The sequence below is a fragment of the Furipterus horrens genome, unplaced genomic scaffold, assembly GCF_987537825.1.
Source record: "Furipterus horrens unplaced genomic scaffold, mFurHor1.1.pri manual_scaffold_11, whole genome shotgun sequence".
In the NCBI taxonomy this organism is placed as follows: Eukaryota; Metazoa; Chordata; class Mammalia; order Chiroptera; family Furipteridae; genus Furipterus; species Furipterus horrens.
Window position 1 is genome coordinate 88,644,152 of NW_028327181.1, and position 15,451 is coordinate 88,659,602.

General features: G+C 50.2%; 1 protein-coding gene across 1 annotated transcript; it reads left to right on the forward strand.

Annotated features, from left to right (window-relative positions):
• The first annotated feature begins 2,490 nt into the window (after nucleotides 1-2,490).
• CD79B (CD79b molecule) lies at nucleotides 2,491-5,902 on the forward strand. Its single transcript, XM_090290820.1, has 6 exons — nucleotides 2,491-2,653; nucleotides 3,339-3,389; nucleotides 4,260-4,565; nucleotides 4,805-4,923; nucleotides 5,183-5,224; nucleotides 5,324-5,902. Exons 1-6 carry the CDS (start codon nucleotides 2,587-2,589, stop codon nucleotides 5,420-5,422), a joined length of 684 nt encoding a protein of 227 aa, XP_090146946.1. The 5' UTR covers nucleotides 2,491-2,586; the 3' UTR covers nucleotides 5,423-5,902.
• The last annotated feature ends 9,549 nt before the right edge of the window (nucleotides 5,903-15,451 follow it).

Consider the following 15,451-nt stretch of genomic DNA (forward strand, 5'->3'; position numbering starts at 1 on the left):
CCAGTCCCTCCCATTGCAGGGCCTTAGTGCCCCTGGCACTTGAATGCCAGTGACTCCGACTGGTCCTTAAATGGCCACGGGGTGGAGCGGGACCAGCCTCATGGAGAACCACCAGGTAACGTGGAGAGGCTTTCCGGCTGGTACACAGAAGGGTTAGGATTCAAACCTGCATCCTGTTAGCCAGCAAGCATACACCCAGTAACAGAACAAACAGCCCAGGATTGTAAACATCACCTGAGGTCACCTGGGGAACCAAGTGCAGCCAGTGAGAGTGAACTGGGGAGGGGCAGGGGTCTGAGCCCTTCATTCCAAACTGAGATTCTACTCTTGCCCATCTTCCCACAGTTGCTGGGGATCCCTCTTGCTTCCCCAAACCCCTGCACCCCTGGTCCCCTCTCCCGATGCCCTGTCTCTTGTTTTCATGCTGCTTTCCTGGGGGGGGGGGGGGTGGAGGCTGCCAGGTGTTGGGGTGTGCAGCCGGAGGAGCCAGGGGCAGAGGCCTCATGTTCCAGGAAAGAAAAGGCGTCACAAACCCTGGACAGAGCTTGGCTCTGTTGTCACTGGGGAGGGAACATCATGGCCCCAACAATGACAAATAACCCTGTAGGCGGTGGGCCCCTCTGTCCCCACTCCCTCCTGAAAGCGGATCCCTGCCTGGCATAAATGGGAATGAGTCCAAAGGACACATCTGTGTCCCTGTCCCCCCATGAGGGGTGTGGATATGTGTGTTTGGAGGATATCAACTGCTCCCCCCCCGCCCCAGCCTTTGTGTCCCTTATAGTCACCCTGGGCCCCAGGACCTGATTCTGAGCACGCTGCATGCCACACTGCTTGGACAACACCCCCATGCAAGCATACACATGCACACGTACATGTGTGTGCCCCAAGCCTTCCGCAATTATCCTCCCAAATTTAGGGGGCACAGCCCCAAACCTAACCAAGGCCTAAATCACCAGGAGGTACCTAGCTCAAGGAAGACACCCCTGGATTTTCCCCCATTCTGCTGGGGGTTCTCCAAACACCCCCACTGACACCAGGGGCCTGTGGTCCCCAAGCTGACCTCAGGTGACATTTACAATCCTGGGCTGTTTGTTCTGTGAACTGAACATCTGACACCTTTTCAGGGAAATGTTTTTTTTTCACTTGCAACATCTGGAAACAGCAAGAACATCTGGGGCTGCTGGGAACAAGCTGCTCCTTGGATGAAACCTTAACCCTCCTGTCCCCATTTTTTGTCGTGCTGGTCCTGGCCCCTGCTCCCCAGGGGTGGCCCGCACCGTGCCAGGTGAGGCCTACACCCAGGGCCAAGAGGGCAGCATCCAGACTCTGCCTTCCCTGCCGCCAAGCCTGGTATGGGAGGCAGGTCCACAACACCCTAAACCCAAAGAGACCCACCAGCGGCGCTGGCTGTTTGAAAAATGGAGGGTGATGAAAGAATGAGATTCGGCATCTTTCTTCCCCTCCTGGGGTTAGGGGAATAGAGGCAGGGTGCGGGCAAGAGAGAGAAAAGAGGCTGCCAGGAAGTCTCCGTCCCGGAGAGGGCTGGGCTGCGGGCTGGGGTACTCCAGCGGGCCAGGCAGGCTGTGCAGGTGTGCGCTGTGCCAGGGCACCCCGCCCAGGCCGCTCAGGGACACGGGCTGTGTCCGACCGGGGGTGGGGGACACGGGGTGGAGCTTACACAAGCTCCCGATCACTGTGGTTCCATCCACGACTCTGCCGACTGGCGAGATAAAGCCAGAGAGCCCTTTCAGTTTCAGAGCCCGGAGGCTTCCCAAGCTTCGCCTCCTGTCTGTCCCCACCCAAAGATACCTGGAGCTGTGGGCAACACTTCAGTGCCCTGCGAGTCCCCTGATGGCAGAGTGGCGCGTTTTCTCTTAACCAACCCCACCGTAGTCCATCCCTGTCAGCAGCTCCCAGCAAAATCTCCCACCAAGTGAGGGAGGCAGGCCTCACACCTTCGCCTGGACCCAACCTTCTCCCAAGCAGCAGCCACATCTAGCCTGCTCTTACTCAAGAACCTCCGTGGCTGCATTACTCCACGGGGTCAAATCTCCATCAGCCCCTCACACGGCTGCCTGCGCTCCGGCCAAGAGGCTGGACTATGGGCCCCCCCTGGTTCCTGGTCTGGACCCATAGCTGACCCCCAGCACCCCCACACCATTCTCAAGTTCATCTACAAGACCCATGTGTGTTCAGCTAAGTGCCTGGGAATTTAGACTCCAGGATGGGAGGTTAGCGGGCCCCCGGGCAGGAGTGGAGTGGAGACGCATGGAGGAAAACTCGGGCTGTCTTGAAGATGCAGAGGCCCCGGCCCCCCAGGGATGTCCACTGCAGACCCAAGCTGGGGTGCCCAAGCTGGGGTGACTTCTGTTCCTTAGCAGCACAGCTGACAAGAGAGCCCGCCCTTCCCCAGGCTCCCCAGAGAGCGGGTACCTCCCCTGGGTCCCGATTTGCATGGCAGGAAGGGGCCTGGTGGGGAAGAGGCGGGGAGGGGACAGTATAGCCCAAGCAGTTACACGTTTTCCCTGCAGGAGCCTTCATCATCATTATCATCGGGGGCTTGGGGTCAGAAACGGAGTGGTGACCATGGCCAGGCTGGAGCTGTCCCCAGTGCCCAGCAACTGGCTGCTGGTGCTGCTGATTGTTCTCTCAGGTACGGCCCCTCGGGCGAGCGGAGGCCCGCTGCTGCTGCTGCTGCTCTCTGTCCTTCTCTTCCCACTGGTTCGGCCTCCGCTCGCTGCGCCCTCGTCCTGTCTCACACTTTCCGCCTCTGCGCTCCCTCTGGCTGCCCTGGGGCCTGGGTCTGTGGGTATCAGCCAGGCTGACGGGCTCAGGGCTCTGCGGCCCGCCCGGGCCCCTCTCCAGCCTGCAGGTGTTCAGCTGAGCTAGGCCTGTGGGGTTGGTGGTTCTGACTGCGGAAGAGCCAGGCCAGGGAGGAAGAGAAGAGTGTGGTTCACCCCGTGAGGACACGGCGTGGGGGGGAGGCAGGGGAGAGGCTGCCACCGGTCAGACCCTGGAACATGTATAGTCCAGATCTGGTTCCCCCGGAGGACGGGAGGGCCCTTTAGCTGTATCTTCCCTCTGGTCACATCCAGGTGCCTGCTCGAGGCAGAAGTGGGCCCGGAGGTGGGTCTTCTGGTGACCACGCCCACCCGGGTCTCTCCAGAGCAGGGCCGGGGAGGGCTGAGGGGCCTTGAAGCTGCTGTCTGTCTGTTGGGGAGGAGGAAGTAGGAGGAAGCGGGTCTGGGAATTCAGAGGGCGGAGGGGTGCAGGGGTGGGGCCGCCAGCTTCCAGGAGAGGACCTGACCTGGCTCCGCCCACTTCCTCCCAACCTGCAGGTGACACTGTGTTCGCAAAACAAGGAGGCGACTTGATCCAGCATCCCCAAGGTCAGCAAGTTCCCCTGCCCCTTCTAGGGTCAAGGATGCCTGGGCCCAGTGCCAGTCACTGTCCTTAGGATTGTCCCTTGTGTCCTAGTCTTCTTGGGTCTCCCCAACCAGAACTCCCATCTCTAGGCCTCCTAGGGTCTCCCTCTCCAAGACCTGGCTCTGAGGACCCATGCTATGCTTCAGCCCCACCCCCTGCCAGTTGTCATGCTCATCAGACAAAAGGGTCCCAGTCCCAGTGACTGAGGGGCTGGGCTAGTCAAGCTGGATAGTTGGACTCAGCCCCAGAAAGAGCCCATAGCTTTAGGAGCTCTGATAGGATACAGGGGGTCGGGGGTTCCTGAGGGGCCATTCTCAGAAGGGTGGGGCAGGGAAACTTCTTGGAGTAAGTGGGTGGGGGGTACGTGCGAAGCTGAGAAAGAAGGGTTAGGGATAAAAAGTGGGCAGGCCCGTGCAGGGGGGTAGAAGAATGTGACAGAGGAAAGAGGGGCAGGGGAATCAATGGTGGAAGGGCCTCAATTGCCAGGCTAAGGATTTGCGGGGAGCCCCTGTGGGTTTCAGATTGGCACAGGGCAGCCCGGGGCAGGGAGAGGGGGGAGCATGAGCTAGGTGGGAGGCTGTCCAGCGTGAGCCCTTCTAAAGGAAAATCGAACATCAGGAAGGGGCGGGGTCCAGTGGTTTGGCCTGTGGTCTCTCACGTGGCTCCGCTCCCCTACTCCTCTGCCGCATGATTGTCCCACACTCTGAGAAGCAAGGACAGACCAAGGGAGCTGAGCCAGGGATATGTGCCACCCAGGGTGGGGTGTTCTGTGGAGGGGCTAGCAGTTGGGAAGACGCTGGGTGGGATTTTGATCCTGGCCTTGGTGTCCACAGGAAGCTCTTGTTCTGGGATCTGGCAGGGCCCACGTTTCATGGCCAGGAAACGGGGCTCCATGGTGAAAATACGGTGCCACGTGGGGAACACAGGCAACGTGAGCTGGCTCTGGAAGCGGGACACAGACTTGAAGCCCAAGAAGCTGGATCTGGAACAGGGGCACATCCTAGAGAACAGAACCAGCTCCAGTGTCATCCTCATCATTCAAGGCATCCAATATCAGGACAACGGCATCTATTTCTGTCAGCAACAGTGCCCGAATGGGTCCCTTGAGATGGGCTGTGGCACTGAACTTCGAGTCATGGGTGGGTTCAGGGACTGCCCTCCAGCCAGGGGGCTGAGGGAATGAATGGGACCACAAGGGGTATTCATGGAGCCATCCACACCCCACCCCACCCTACCCCCAGCCTGCCACTATTGAGGGGTCACAGTGTCGAGAGGGCCACGGCCCCAGAGCACCCAGGAGAGCCACCGAGAAAGTCCTGAGGGCTGTAGGCCCAAAGCAGGGCCCCAGCCTCATCATCCTTGTCCCACGTCCCACCAGGGTTCAGCACCTTGGCTCAGCTGAAGCGGCGGAACGCGCTGAAAGATGGCATCATCATGATCCAGACCACACTCATCATCCTCTTCATCACTGTGCCCATCTTCCTGCTGCTGGACAAGGTGACCTCAGTGGGCGGGGAGGCCACCACAGGGCAGGGTCTCCATCTCCCCAGCCCAGAGTCTGCCCATTGACTCATCTGTTCCATCGCTCCTTCATTCATTCAGTTGTTCTTGCAGGGTGCACCTTACCCCCTGACCCCTGACTCCTCACCCCTGACCCATGACCCCAGGCCAATCTCTCTGGCCCTCCCCAGCCTGGCCCAACAGTGGATGGGGTTGGGGAAGCCAACACTCTGCTCTCCATCTCTTGCCCCACCAGGATGACAGTAAGCCTGGCATGGAGGAAGACCATACCTACGAGGTAAGGAGCAGGGCGGACCCCTGGCAGGGTGGGCAACAGCACCATCTGTCAGTGTGGTTGGGGAGCTGCCAAGCCCTGAGCTCCGTTTCATGTCTCCAGGGCCTGAATATCGACCAGACGGCCACCTACGAGGACATAGTGACTCTGCGGACAGGGGAGGTGAAGTGGTCGGTGGGTGAGCACCCAGGCCAGGAGTGAGAGGCCAGCCTGCCCCGCGCCCCTGGGCACAGCCTGCTGGGCCCTCACTGACTGCTGCAGAGCCGCCTGGCTCCCAGTTCGTCCCTTTTCCTTGGACCCCCTGTTGGCCTCCAAAGCTGGCCCACCAGATTGTCTGCCCCTCCAGCCCCTGGCCCCCAGCTCTTGCCAAAGGGACTGGAGTGGAAGGGCCGCTGGGCAGTGATTTGGAGCAGGGAGTTCTCTGGGGATAGACTGGACCCAGCCTTCTCGGGGTGCTATGCAGGGACCCATGCCCTTCAGTGCAGAGAAGGCACAGACTTATCTGGGACCTGCCAATGGACCACAGCTTTGTGGGAAGCCTGGGACGGGCCGAGGCCCACCCCCACGTGGCTGCAGATGGGCCACGAGAGCTCCATTCCTCTCCTGCCCTCTCCCGCCCCCGGGGGCTCCTAGCCTTGAGCCCCTTCTCCCATGGAATAAACAATGTGTCTTAAGAAACCACGCTTGCGACATCTATGGAATGAATGAGAGATTCTGTTTGAGCACAAATGTTTGGGCATTCTGGGCCTGAGGGGCACGGGAGGGGACAGCTGCCGTGGGGCTCATGGACCTCTCCTGGGCTCACTTGCTGCTTCTCTCTGAAAGTCCAGCTGGGATCCATGGTCATGTCCTCCATTATTCCCATGCTCTGGCCTCGCTGGGCCCAGCACAGCTGGAGAAAGGCTGATGGAACTGGGCCTCCTCCTCTGTGGGGCTGTCCTGGTCCTTCGTCCCTGTAGCCAACAAGCAGTACTTGAGGGAAAGCAGTACTTTCCCTCCCCAGCCCATCCCATCCTACTGTCCTTCAAGGCTCTCCATCTACGGGAAGCCCTCCACCTACAGGAAGCCCTCCCAGAGTGCCTTGGTCCCTGCCCTATCCTTGTTTAGACCCCAGCCTCTGCACTCTGGCTTAGCTGCAGCCTTGTGCTGCCCACACTGGCCTTGTTTTCCAGTTAAACTAGAAGCTGTCTGAGGGCAGGAGATCCCCTGCCCTCTATCACCACCACCCTTCACTGGCCCCCACCAAGCCTGGAAATTTATTTTTTGTTGTTGTTGTTTGATCCAGAGCCATGTAAGAAAGACTCCTAAAGGGGGAGGCTTTGTGGTGGTATACTTTTGGGGGGGACCTTAGTCAGGTGACCCCCTCATTTTCCAATCGTCACATCAGAAGCCTCCTAGGATTACAAGGTCACCACAAAGTGGTCCCTAGGGCCCCAACCTGCCAGTTGCTGGAGTGACTGGGAGCAGCTCACAGCTGGGAACTCAGTGCCAAAACCAGGCTGTGTTTCACCTCCTGTCATCCTTGGGGAGACCCTAAAGACACTTCTTTGCCATTCATGTTTTGTGTTTGGGCAGGAGAAATCCCTGCCCTCAGGGACTAGAGAGCCCCACCCAGCATGTGGGACCAGGGAGAACAGCTCCAGTTTTTAACCAGCTTACCCCCAGGAACTCCAGTGGGGCAGGCGGCTAAGGCACCCAACCCTGGGATGCAAGTCTATCCCTCCATGGCTCAGTGATGCCCACTCGGAGCCAGACTGGGCCAAGCAGGGCCAGGCCTGCTCCCTCTTGGGCCTCTGGGCTGCCACAGGGAACTGGCTTGTTTTGCCATCTGCCTCCAGTGAGCTGAAGCCCTTCCTCTGTCTGCTTTGCATAGTGGCACTAATTCTGTCCTACTTCCACCAGGGACCCTGGGCAGCCAGGCTGGGGGTGGGGGGCCATCTTCACTTCTCCCTGCAGCAGGGTCTCCCCCTGGTTGGGGCTCCCCTGGGTTAAGGGAGGCCTTGACTTTACTGAAAGACAACTTAATATCTTTGAATAACTGAGTCTCCCTAATGCTTTGAAGTGTTGTCAGAAGAGAATCATTTGAGCAGCCAGGTCTGCCTTCACCACCAGATACCCACCCCCTTGATCTGTTGCTCTGTTTTGCGGTGTCATCACGTCAGACTTAGGCAGTGGAAACAGAGGTGGGTGATGCTGGTGGGGATGATGAATGTCTCAGACCTCAGTTGCTTTATCTGCAAAATGGAAATCATAAAGCCTGCTTGAGGGACAGGAGTTGAATTAGATGCTGGTTTTTTGTTTGTTTGTTTATTGTTTGTTTGTTTTTTTAATTATCATACAGTTAAATTCTCATTGTTTTCTTTCAGTGTATAGTTGGATGAATTCTATCTAGCACATATACAGGTTTATATAACTACCACCACAGTTAAGATACAGAACATGACCAAAATCTCTTACTGAATCCCCCAAATATTTGTATATTGAGCACCTTGTAAGGCCAATAACATTTTATCGAGCACCTCCATATTCATTTATGCGATCTTGCTGCAGCCCCAGCCGGCCGTGGAAGGGGTACCGTCTTTGCCAAGGTGTTCCCTTGTTCACCGGGCTCAAAGCCTCGAAGTCCCCATTCCTTTCCCATAGGCCAGATGCGGAGCCCCTGGCAGCCTCCAGGAGTCCAGCTCGGGAGGGGCCGCTGCTTGGCCCTCCCCCGCCCCCAAATGCAGCCCTGAGGCCCCAGGGCAGGCACATGCCTCACTGCCCACTGGGGGAATCCAGCCCAGTCCCTGGGGCCCTGGTGTAAGCACAGGCTGCTTCCTCCTCCCTTCTAGCTTGACTTCCTGCCCTCCCGCTGCAGGTGCTGCTAGGTCTGGGCCACTCTGATGGAGGGTTTTGGTATTTTTCCAGCAGCTTGGAGGTGAGAGAAAAACAAAACAAAACGTAAAAAGCTGCTCATTCGGGTGTCACTGGGAGGTGGTGTTTGTCCCGTAGCAGGTGTCTGGCCTGGCTAGGTCTTCTGTGAAGGGCCTCAAAGGCCGCCTCAGCGCATGGGGTTTGGGACTCCCAGGCTCTGTCCGCGCGTGCTCCGCCCTCTTTAGATGGTCTCAGTAGCTGGATTCAGGCTCACATGAGTGCAATTCCTGATCTGTCTCTGCTGTCCACGCTGCACCTGGCTATGGCCCCTCGGGAACTGCCGGAGACTCAGTTGTAAACAAAAACAAAACAACCCCCACTAGCCTTTCTCTTGGAACCCCTCAGCTGCCATCTCCAACCGGAAAGCCCTTGCTCAGAAACTTAGGTGACTTAGCAAAGAACAAAACTGAACAAGCATTAAATCCCGGATTCAGAGTAGCTAGTTGAAACACACTTAGATGGAGCTAATGCAATTTTCATACTAAAAAAAGAGAGAGAGAGAGACTTTTCTCTGGGAACTAACACCACTTTCTCACATCACGTGAGAGGGAGGGCTGGCCACCTCGTGAGGTTCCCCCCAGGACTCTGAAAGTGGGGAGTCCGTGCAGAGCGTTTGTGCGGACTTGGGACCCGCGTCTGCATACTGCTTTGTCTACCTTTTCCACGTCGACGTTTGTTTTGTTTTTTGCACCTCAATGTTTTCATGGACGTATTGTCGTGTCTTGCAAGATCTTGTACTTGTTATTATTTTTGTACTTGTTATTTTAAATCACTCTACTATGAGGAGAATATTGGGACACATGTGCCTGCCTTGTCATTTCTGGCCAGGTGCACATCTGAGTTCTTTCCTTGGCAGTGTCCTTCTAACCCCTCAAGCAGATGCTTGTTGAGTTCCTGAGCCTGGGATTGTGCCAGCTGCCAGTTCATCCCCCTCCCCAGGCTATTCTCCCATGCCCATTATCTTTGATACTTTCCTCATGGCAGTTTCCACAATGTGAAATGTCTGTATCTATTTTAGCATTACGTATTTATCTGTTAGCTGTTGTCTCACTTCCTGTAGACTGTAAGCTCCATCAGAGAAAGGATCGTGTCTTTTGGTCATCTTGGTCTGCCCATCTGCTAGGTACGATGCCAGGCATATGGAAGGAGCAAAAACGACTTGTTGAATCAGTGAGTACATGAATAAAAGAATGAATGAATGAATGAATGGCACGAATCCAGCCTCAAAGAGCCTACAGTCCCATAAGGGAATAAGATGTCCACACAAAACCACAGAATAAGGTGAAAGGAGGCAGAAGTTATTTCCAGCTGTGGTCACCAATCATGTAAGCATCCCAGACTTCCCGCAGCTGCTGGACCCACCTTGGTTCTTGTGACTTCTGTTTCAGTCGGCCTGTCTCCCTGGGAAGTCAGGCACTAAGTGGAAATTACCTAACAGGTCCAGTTGTGTAGGTTGCTGTGCATGTCTAGATTGTTCAGAGATTCTCACCCAGGTGTAAACAACGCGCTCCAAGCCCTGCCCCCCGTGCTTCAGCCCTCTGGCTAACTCTAAGGTCCAATGAGATAAAGGAAGTGAAAACGCTCTGCACACTGAAACGTGCAATACAAATGTGAAGGATGATGTGGCTTGGTTCATTGAATTGGGCCACATCAGGTTGTTTTTCTGTCACTTTTCTTGGTGCCTATGAACCTCATTCTGGGCTGCAGCTCCTTGCATTCGATCACCCCCACCTGCCTGAACGTCTGAGCGGAGCCTTAATGCTGCCTGCTAGCTTTGCACTGAGGCAGGTTCTGACCGCAGCCAGCAGCCAGCAGCTCCGCTGTCTTTGCTGACGGAGGCTTCTAAAGGGCCGGGCGCAGTGGGAGCACTGGGCTTCCCTTCGGAGCTGGGAGACTCCAAGCCAACTGCTTTAGCTCTTCCAGCCTGAGTGCGCTCTATGAAATGGGCCTCAGCCCCTATTGCCCAGGGAGCACCTGGCACGTGGTGGGTACTCAGGAATGTTGATCTTCTTCCCCACCTCCCCTGGAGAAGCCCATGGGAATCCCCACATAATATTCTCTAAAGACTTTGACTCGGTGCCCTGAGTGATCAGCATGGTGTTCAGACCCATGCTGGAAGCGTAACAGTGATTGAAGTAAACAGAGAATACTAATTAGGCAGTTATTATAGAAATAGTCTGCACTAACAAACTCATGAAGAGTCACGTATTGAAAGTTTCCTTGTAAGTATTTTATAGACACCAGCAGCGGCAGCTCTTGTTTAACCAAGGAATGACCCTGACCACAATAAATGGGGCTAATGTCAGCGACTTATGTCCTGTTCCCAGATATCAGCAGTGACAATGGGGCTGGAGCGATGAAACTACAGGGTGACGCACGCAGGAGATGACATTGAACACCCAAGAGCACAGCTGAGGAACTGCCCATCCCCAGAAATGCCTTGCTTCCCCTCTTCCCACGGTTCCCTTGTATGAACTAGCCGGGACTCCTGAGATGCTCAGATGGGCTTTGAGACGAGAGCCCCTCATCTGCCAGGTGGCCGGCACCTGAACAGAACCACTTTCATTTATATCAGCTCCTGCCTCTCAAGCGTTGGCTTTTGAAGCAGCGGGCAGCAGGACCTGCATTTGGTTACAATTTTTTGGTGACTCCGGTGGGATAAGGTGGACTCAGGTAAGGCCCAAGTGCCCGGGCTGGAGTTTCCCAACAGCTGCTGAGGGTTCTTTATCTCGTGGACTCTCCCTGCTCTCTGTCCCAAGGCATCAGCTGCCTTTCAACACTTTGTGGGTGAAAGGCAGCAGGTTACTAGGGGCCGACGAGCCTAAACGGGGTAAAGTCCCTGGTGTGCACACCCAGGAGACCCCAGCCCCACCATCTGGGTTCTTTGAACTGTCTGGAAGTCTGTAGGAATCAGTTGGTGCTACATGCCTGTACGCACGGCTCAGTGACTAAGGAAAACCCCAGTTCCCCAGTGTGGGGTTCGGAGTGCACTTGTGGTGCTCGGGGTTATGGATTTCTGGGTTCTGAATATTTTTTTCTATTTGAAAGCTCTCATCTGTCTGTTCTGTTTGGGAGTTCTGCGAGAGTCCTTGCCTATCTGAAGTGAAACTTTGGCTATGGTTGTTTTTTGCTTGCTGTCTAATCTTTTAAGGACTTGGCTTGCTCCTTGCTGTTTTGTTCACACAGGGAATCCTCTTTATGTGTCTTCTGCGTGTTGTGCCATTGAAAACTTGTGAAGGTCATTCTTGCTAATGTTCCAGTTTCTCCTTTTAGAGGATTTAGTTTGAGAGTACAGGAGTCCCTCTCTATATCACGGTTCACTTATCGTAGCCTCACTTTATTGCGGGATTTTAATATTATATTTAATTATTTATCGCGGATTTTTCGCTCTATCGCAGGATTTTGCGACACTGTATACGTATGTTGTTAAAGTTATGTAGGTTTCAGAGTGTAGAATGTTTAAGAACATAAGTAGTGTTTATAAAAGTGTGGAAAAGGTTAATAAGGGAGTGGGAAAGGTTAATAAGGGACTGGGAATGGCTTATAAGTGTGTGGGAAGGGTTTATAAAACCTTAAAATATATATAAATACTAAAATAAATGTAAGGTTCCTACTTCGCAGATTTTCACCTATCGCAGGGCAGGGGGTCTAGAACGTAATACCCATGATAAGTGAGGGAATACTGTACTCATTTCCTTGAGGTTTGTCTTGGCTTTAGGTTTTGTTTTGAAATAGACAGTTTGTCTTGATTCCATCAGAGAATTCATTAGGTTGTGTTTTAGCTGACTGGTCAACTCACAACTATAAGTCAATGACTAATTAAAATTGTTTTGCCAAATATTTGGTAAATAGGATAAGATCTTTTGTGTGCAAATGTTCATACTCTTACATTATAAGGATTCTATTCAGAAAGAATTTAAATTGATGGTTCAAAGAGGGAAAAAGATCTCATTTCCTTCCCAGATTGTAAACTCAGAAGAAAAATGAGACATAAGTCTCTTAAACAACTCTGAGTCTTTCTCCTGGAGACACAGGAGCTGTGGTGGTCCCAGGAACAATGGGGAAATTAATGGCACCCCCACATCCTGCAAAAGCACCAGGGACAACTGCCTCATTTCAATATAATGGGGGAAAAAATGGGCATTTTAAAACTCAAGCAGCTAAAGCCAACCAAGCCTGAAATCTTCCTCACCTCTTCTCCAGCCTCCTTCAAGTTGGCAAAGACAAACAAACAAAAAACATAAAAATTGTATCATCTCTAAAATTATTAATACTGTTTATATGTATGATAAATAAACAAGAACTATCTCAAATGTTTTTTTCTTTTTCAGAATTATGTGGTCTGGAAAAATACTCGCCATTAAAGCTGATTTAAGTTTAATTGACATCTTTTGAAGTTTTAAACATAAAATATATGTTTGTTTTACCTGCATGTGAAGGAATAAGTTCATGTTATCTCTGTTACAGAATTTGTTGAGAAAATGGCTTGGGTAATCTTTAAGAACTAATGAATAGATATAATTAAAAATTTTAAAAATTGTACAGGGCTTTTCAGTAATAATTATACATATACCTAAACATAGTTTTACAAAATCTTAGGGGATTTGCAGCTTTGGAGTTTTGCTGGGCTAAATGGTGAAAATTATTAAATATGTAGATATTTTGAAATAACAGGATACTAAAATATGAATTGATCTGAGTTTGCCTACTTTGACTTCTTATTGCAGAGAAACTAGAAAATGGATTTAGATCTGTTAATGGATGTTTCTTGTACTTTATTTGAAGTATGTCTTTTGAAAATGTGTGTTTGACAATAGAAAAACACACCTGTTTCTAAAAGTTATAAAATGTATTCATAAAAATATCAATCTAAAGAATGCTAGTTATTTACTTTTAATTAACACTAAAAATCAAGGTTTCCAAGAATTAAGAATTCTAGTTAAGTTGGAAAGAAATTGTACAGTTTGGTAATAGAAACTATAAAATCTGAACATGAAACTAGAAAGGTCAGTGTTGAATCTTCATGGAGGCTTTATTCAGATGCCCAGTGATCTGAGAAGATGGAGTATAATTGTACTCTCAAAAATCCTCTTAACATCTCATTTCAAGCCAACATTTTTGTAAGAAGAAAATGTAGGTAAGGGGGTTGGGGAAAAGATTAATTAGATAAGAGTTGCAGTGTGGCTGTGACTTTTCTACTTTTTCTTTATCTGTTGATCAGAAATTCTATATCTTTGTCAAGGACATGGTTCAGATCCCCTGGGGCACAAGGCTGAATTGCTCATCCACCTCCTGTAATCATACATTCTAGTTCCTGGAATAACAACTTTCCACATGCAATAATCATTTAAGCCTATCAACTAAGGCTAAAATCTTTAACTCCTGAGTTCCCCTATCAAAAACACTTGTTGAAAAGGAAGGGAGCCCTGGCTGGTGTGGCTCAGTGGATTGAGCCCCAGCCTGTGAACCAAAGGATCGCTGGTTTGATTCCCAGTCAGGGCACATGCCTGGGTTGTGGGCCGGGTCCCCATTTGGGGGCACATGAGAGGTAACCACACTTTGATGAATCTCTCCCTCTCTTTCTCCCTCCCTTCCCCTCTTTCTATAAATAAATTTAAAAATATTTTTAAAGAAGAGGAAAATAATTTGTTCTAAAATTGGTTATTTCTGACTGAGTTAAGAAGAAGGGACTATATAAATTGCACAAAAATTGTGTAAGTCACAGAGGGCTTATGTACATTGCAAAGAGTCTGCAAATTGAAGGTCTATAAAAAGAGATCTTAAGAGGAAATTACATAGTTAAGCTGAATAATGAATTTAATTAGGTAAATGAATCTAAATATCAAAATAAACTAATACAGAATTTCTTTGGTTCTCCTTCAGTCTGTTAAAATGGAAAATGTTTTTCATGTATCTGCCTATAAAATAAAGATTCTATTTTAAAAAGTTATGTGTTATATTGTGTTAATCGGGTACTTATTACTTAAAAACTCATATTCTTTATCCTAAGAATTAAAGTTTTGCTGGTCTGTATTTGTGTTTGATATCTTTATCGTCACTTTGGGTAAATAAATAATTTAATATTGTTTTATAATGATATATAATCTTTTGATCAAATATGTTTGACAACCTTCCCAGGGTTTAATTTTAAGAGACTTTTTCTTGACCTAAAATTGATTTTGGGTCATTCCAGTGGGTGCCTGGGAATGTGATGGGGATTTGTTCTTTCTTATGAAGAAGAAAATTTTGAACTAATTAGACCTGTTGATATGCTTGAAGTACATGGAAAGCTTTGTCAAATAAAGAAATAAAAACTATGTTCCCTTTGTGATACGGAGAAGGGAGGAGTCATAGAAGGAGGTCGCCTGAGGTAGTAATGATAAGCAGTCTAGGACTGGATTGCCTCCAGTGCCCATGAAATTATGGGCCAGAGAATTTAAAATAAAAAGAGGCGGAGACCGGCTCTTGGGCTCTTTCTCTCGTCTTCCCCGAGGATGCCTGGATGATCATACTGCAGTCATACTGCAGCTGCCTGCATTTCCCAACAGATGGTATTTTGGATGGGAAGAAACTTTGGGTACAAACTAGGATCAGACTGGCCTGGCAGAGAGTGGCAGGTTTATCCTTTGGGCATTCTAGAGGGGACAAGATGTGAGGCAGGAGCCTGCTGTTCTTCCAAAATTGTGTAGCGTTTGTATCTTAGGTTGTTTTAGTTTGTAAACTAACCCTATAGAAATAAGATAATTAAAAACTAACGGGGGGAAATGATAGGCTGTACTGTACTCAGGTGTTAGTGTTTAGCCTTGATTGATAGGTTTAAGTGACTTAAGCTGTTACTAAAGAGTTGAAGAGTTTAGCCTTATTGATAGGCTTAAGGGACTAATATTTATGGAAAGCTGTTAGTCTAAAATTGTCTAACTTTTGAATAAAGACTTCTTTCCTTTATCACTAAACCTTTGCCTCCAGAATTTTGCCTAGAGGGTGGTGGCAGGCAGCAGGACCCCACCTGCTGTTCGATACATTTGTATACACATATATTTATTATTTAAATGGATGTTCTAGAGGTTATATAAAAATCCCAAGAGTCTACAAAGTTCTGATATATTTTTATTTGTAATTCAAATTGTTATCTTAAAATGTTGTTACAGGAAAACACATTCCTTTATCAATTGCATTATAATCAGATCTATAACCATGTCATTTTAAGTTTGGGGTTTTTTTGATCATTTAGAGAAAGTCATTGTTTTACCCTGATGCATTTACAAATATGTTACATCTTCAGAAAGATCCATTAAAAGATTCTGACTTACTCTTAAT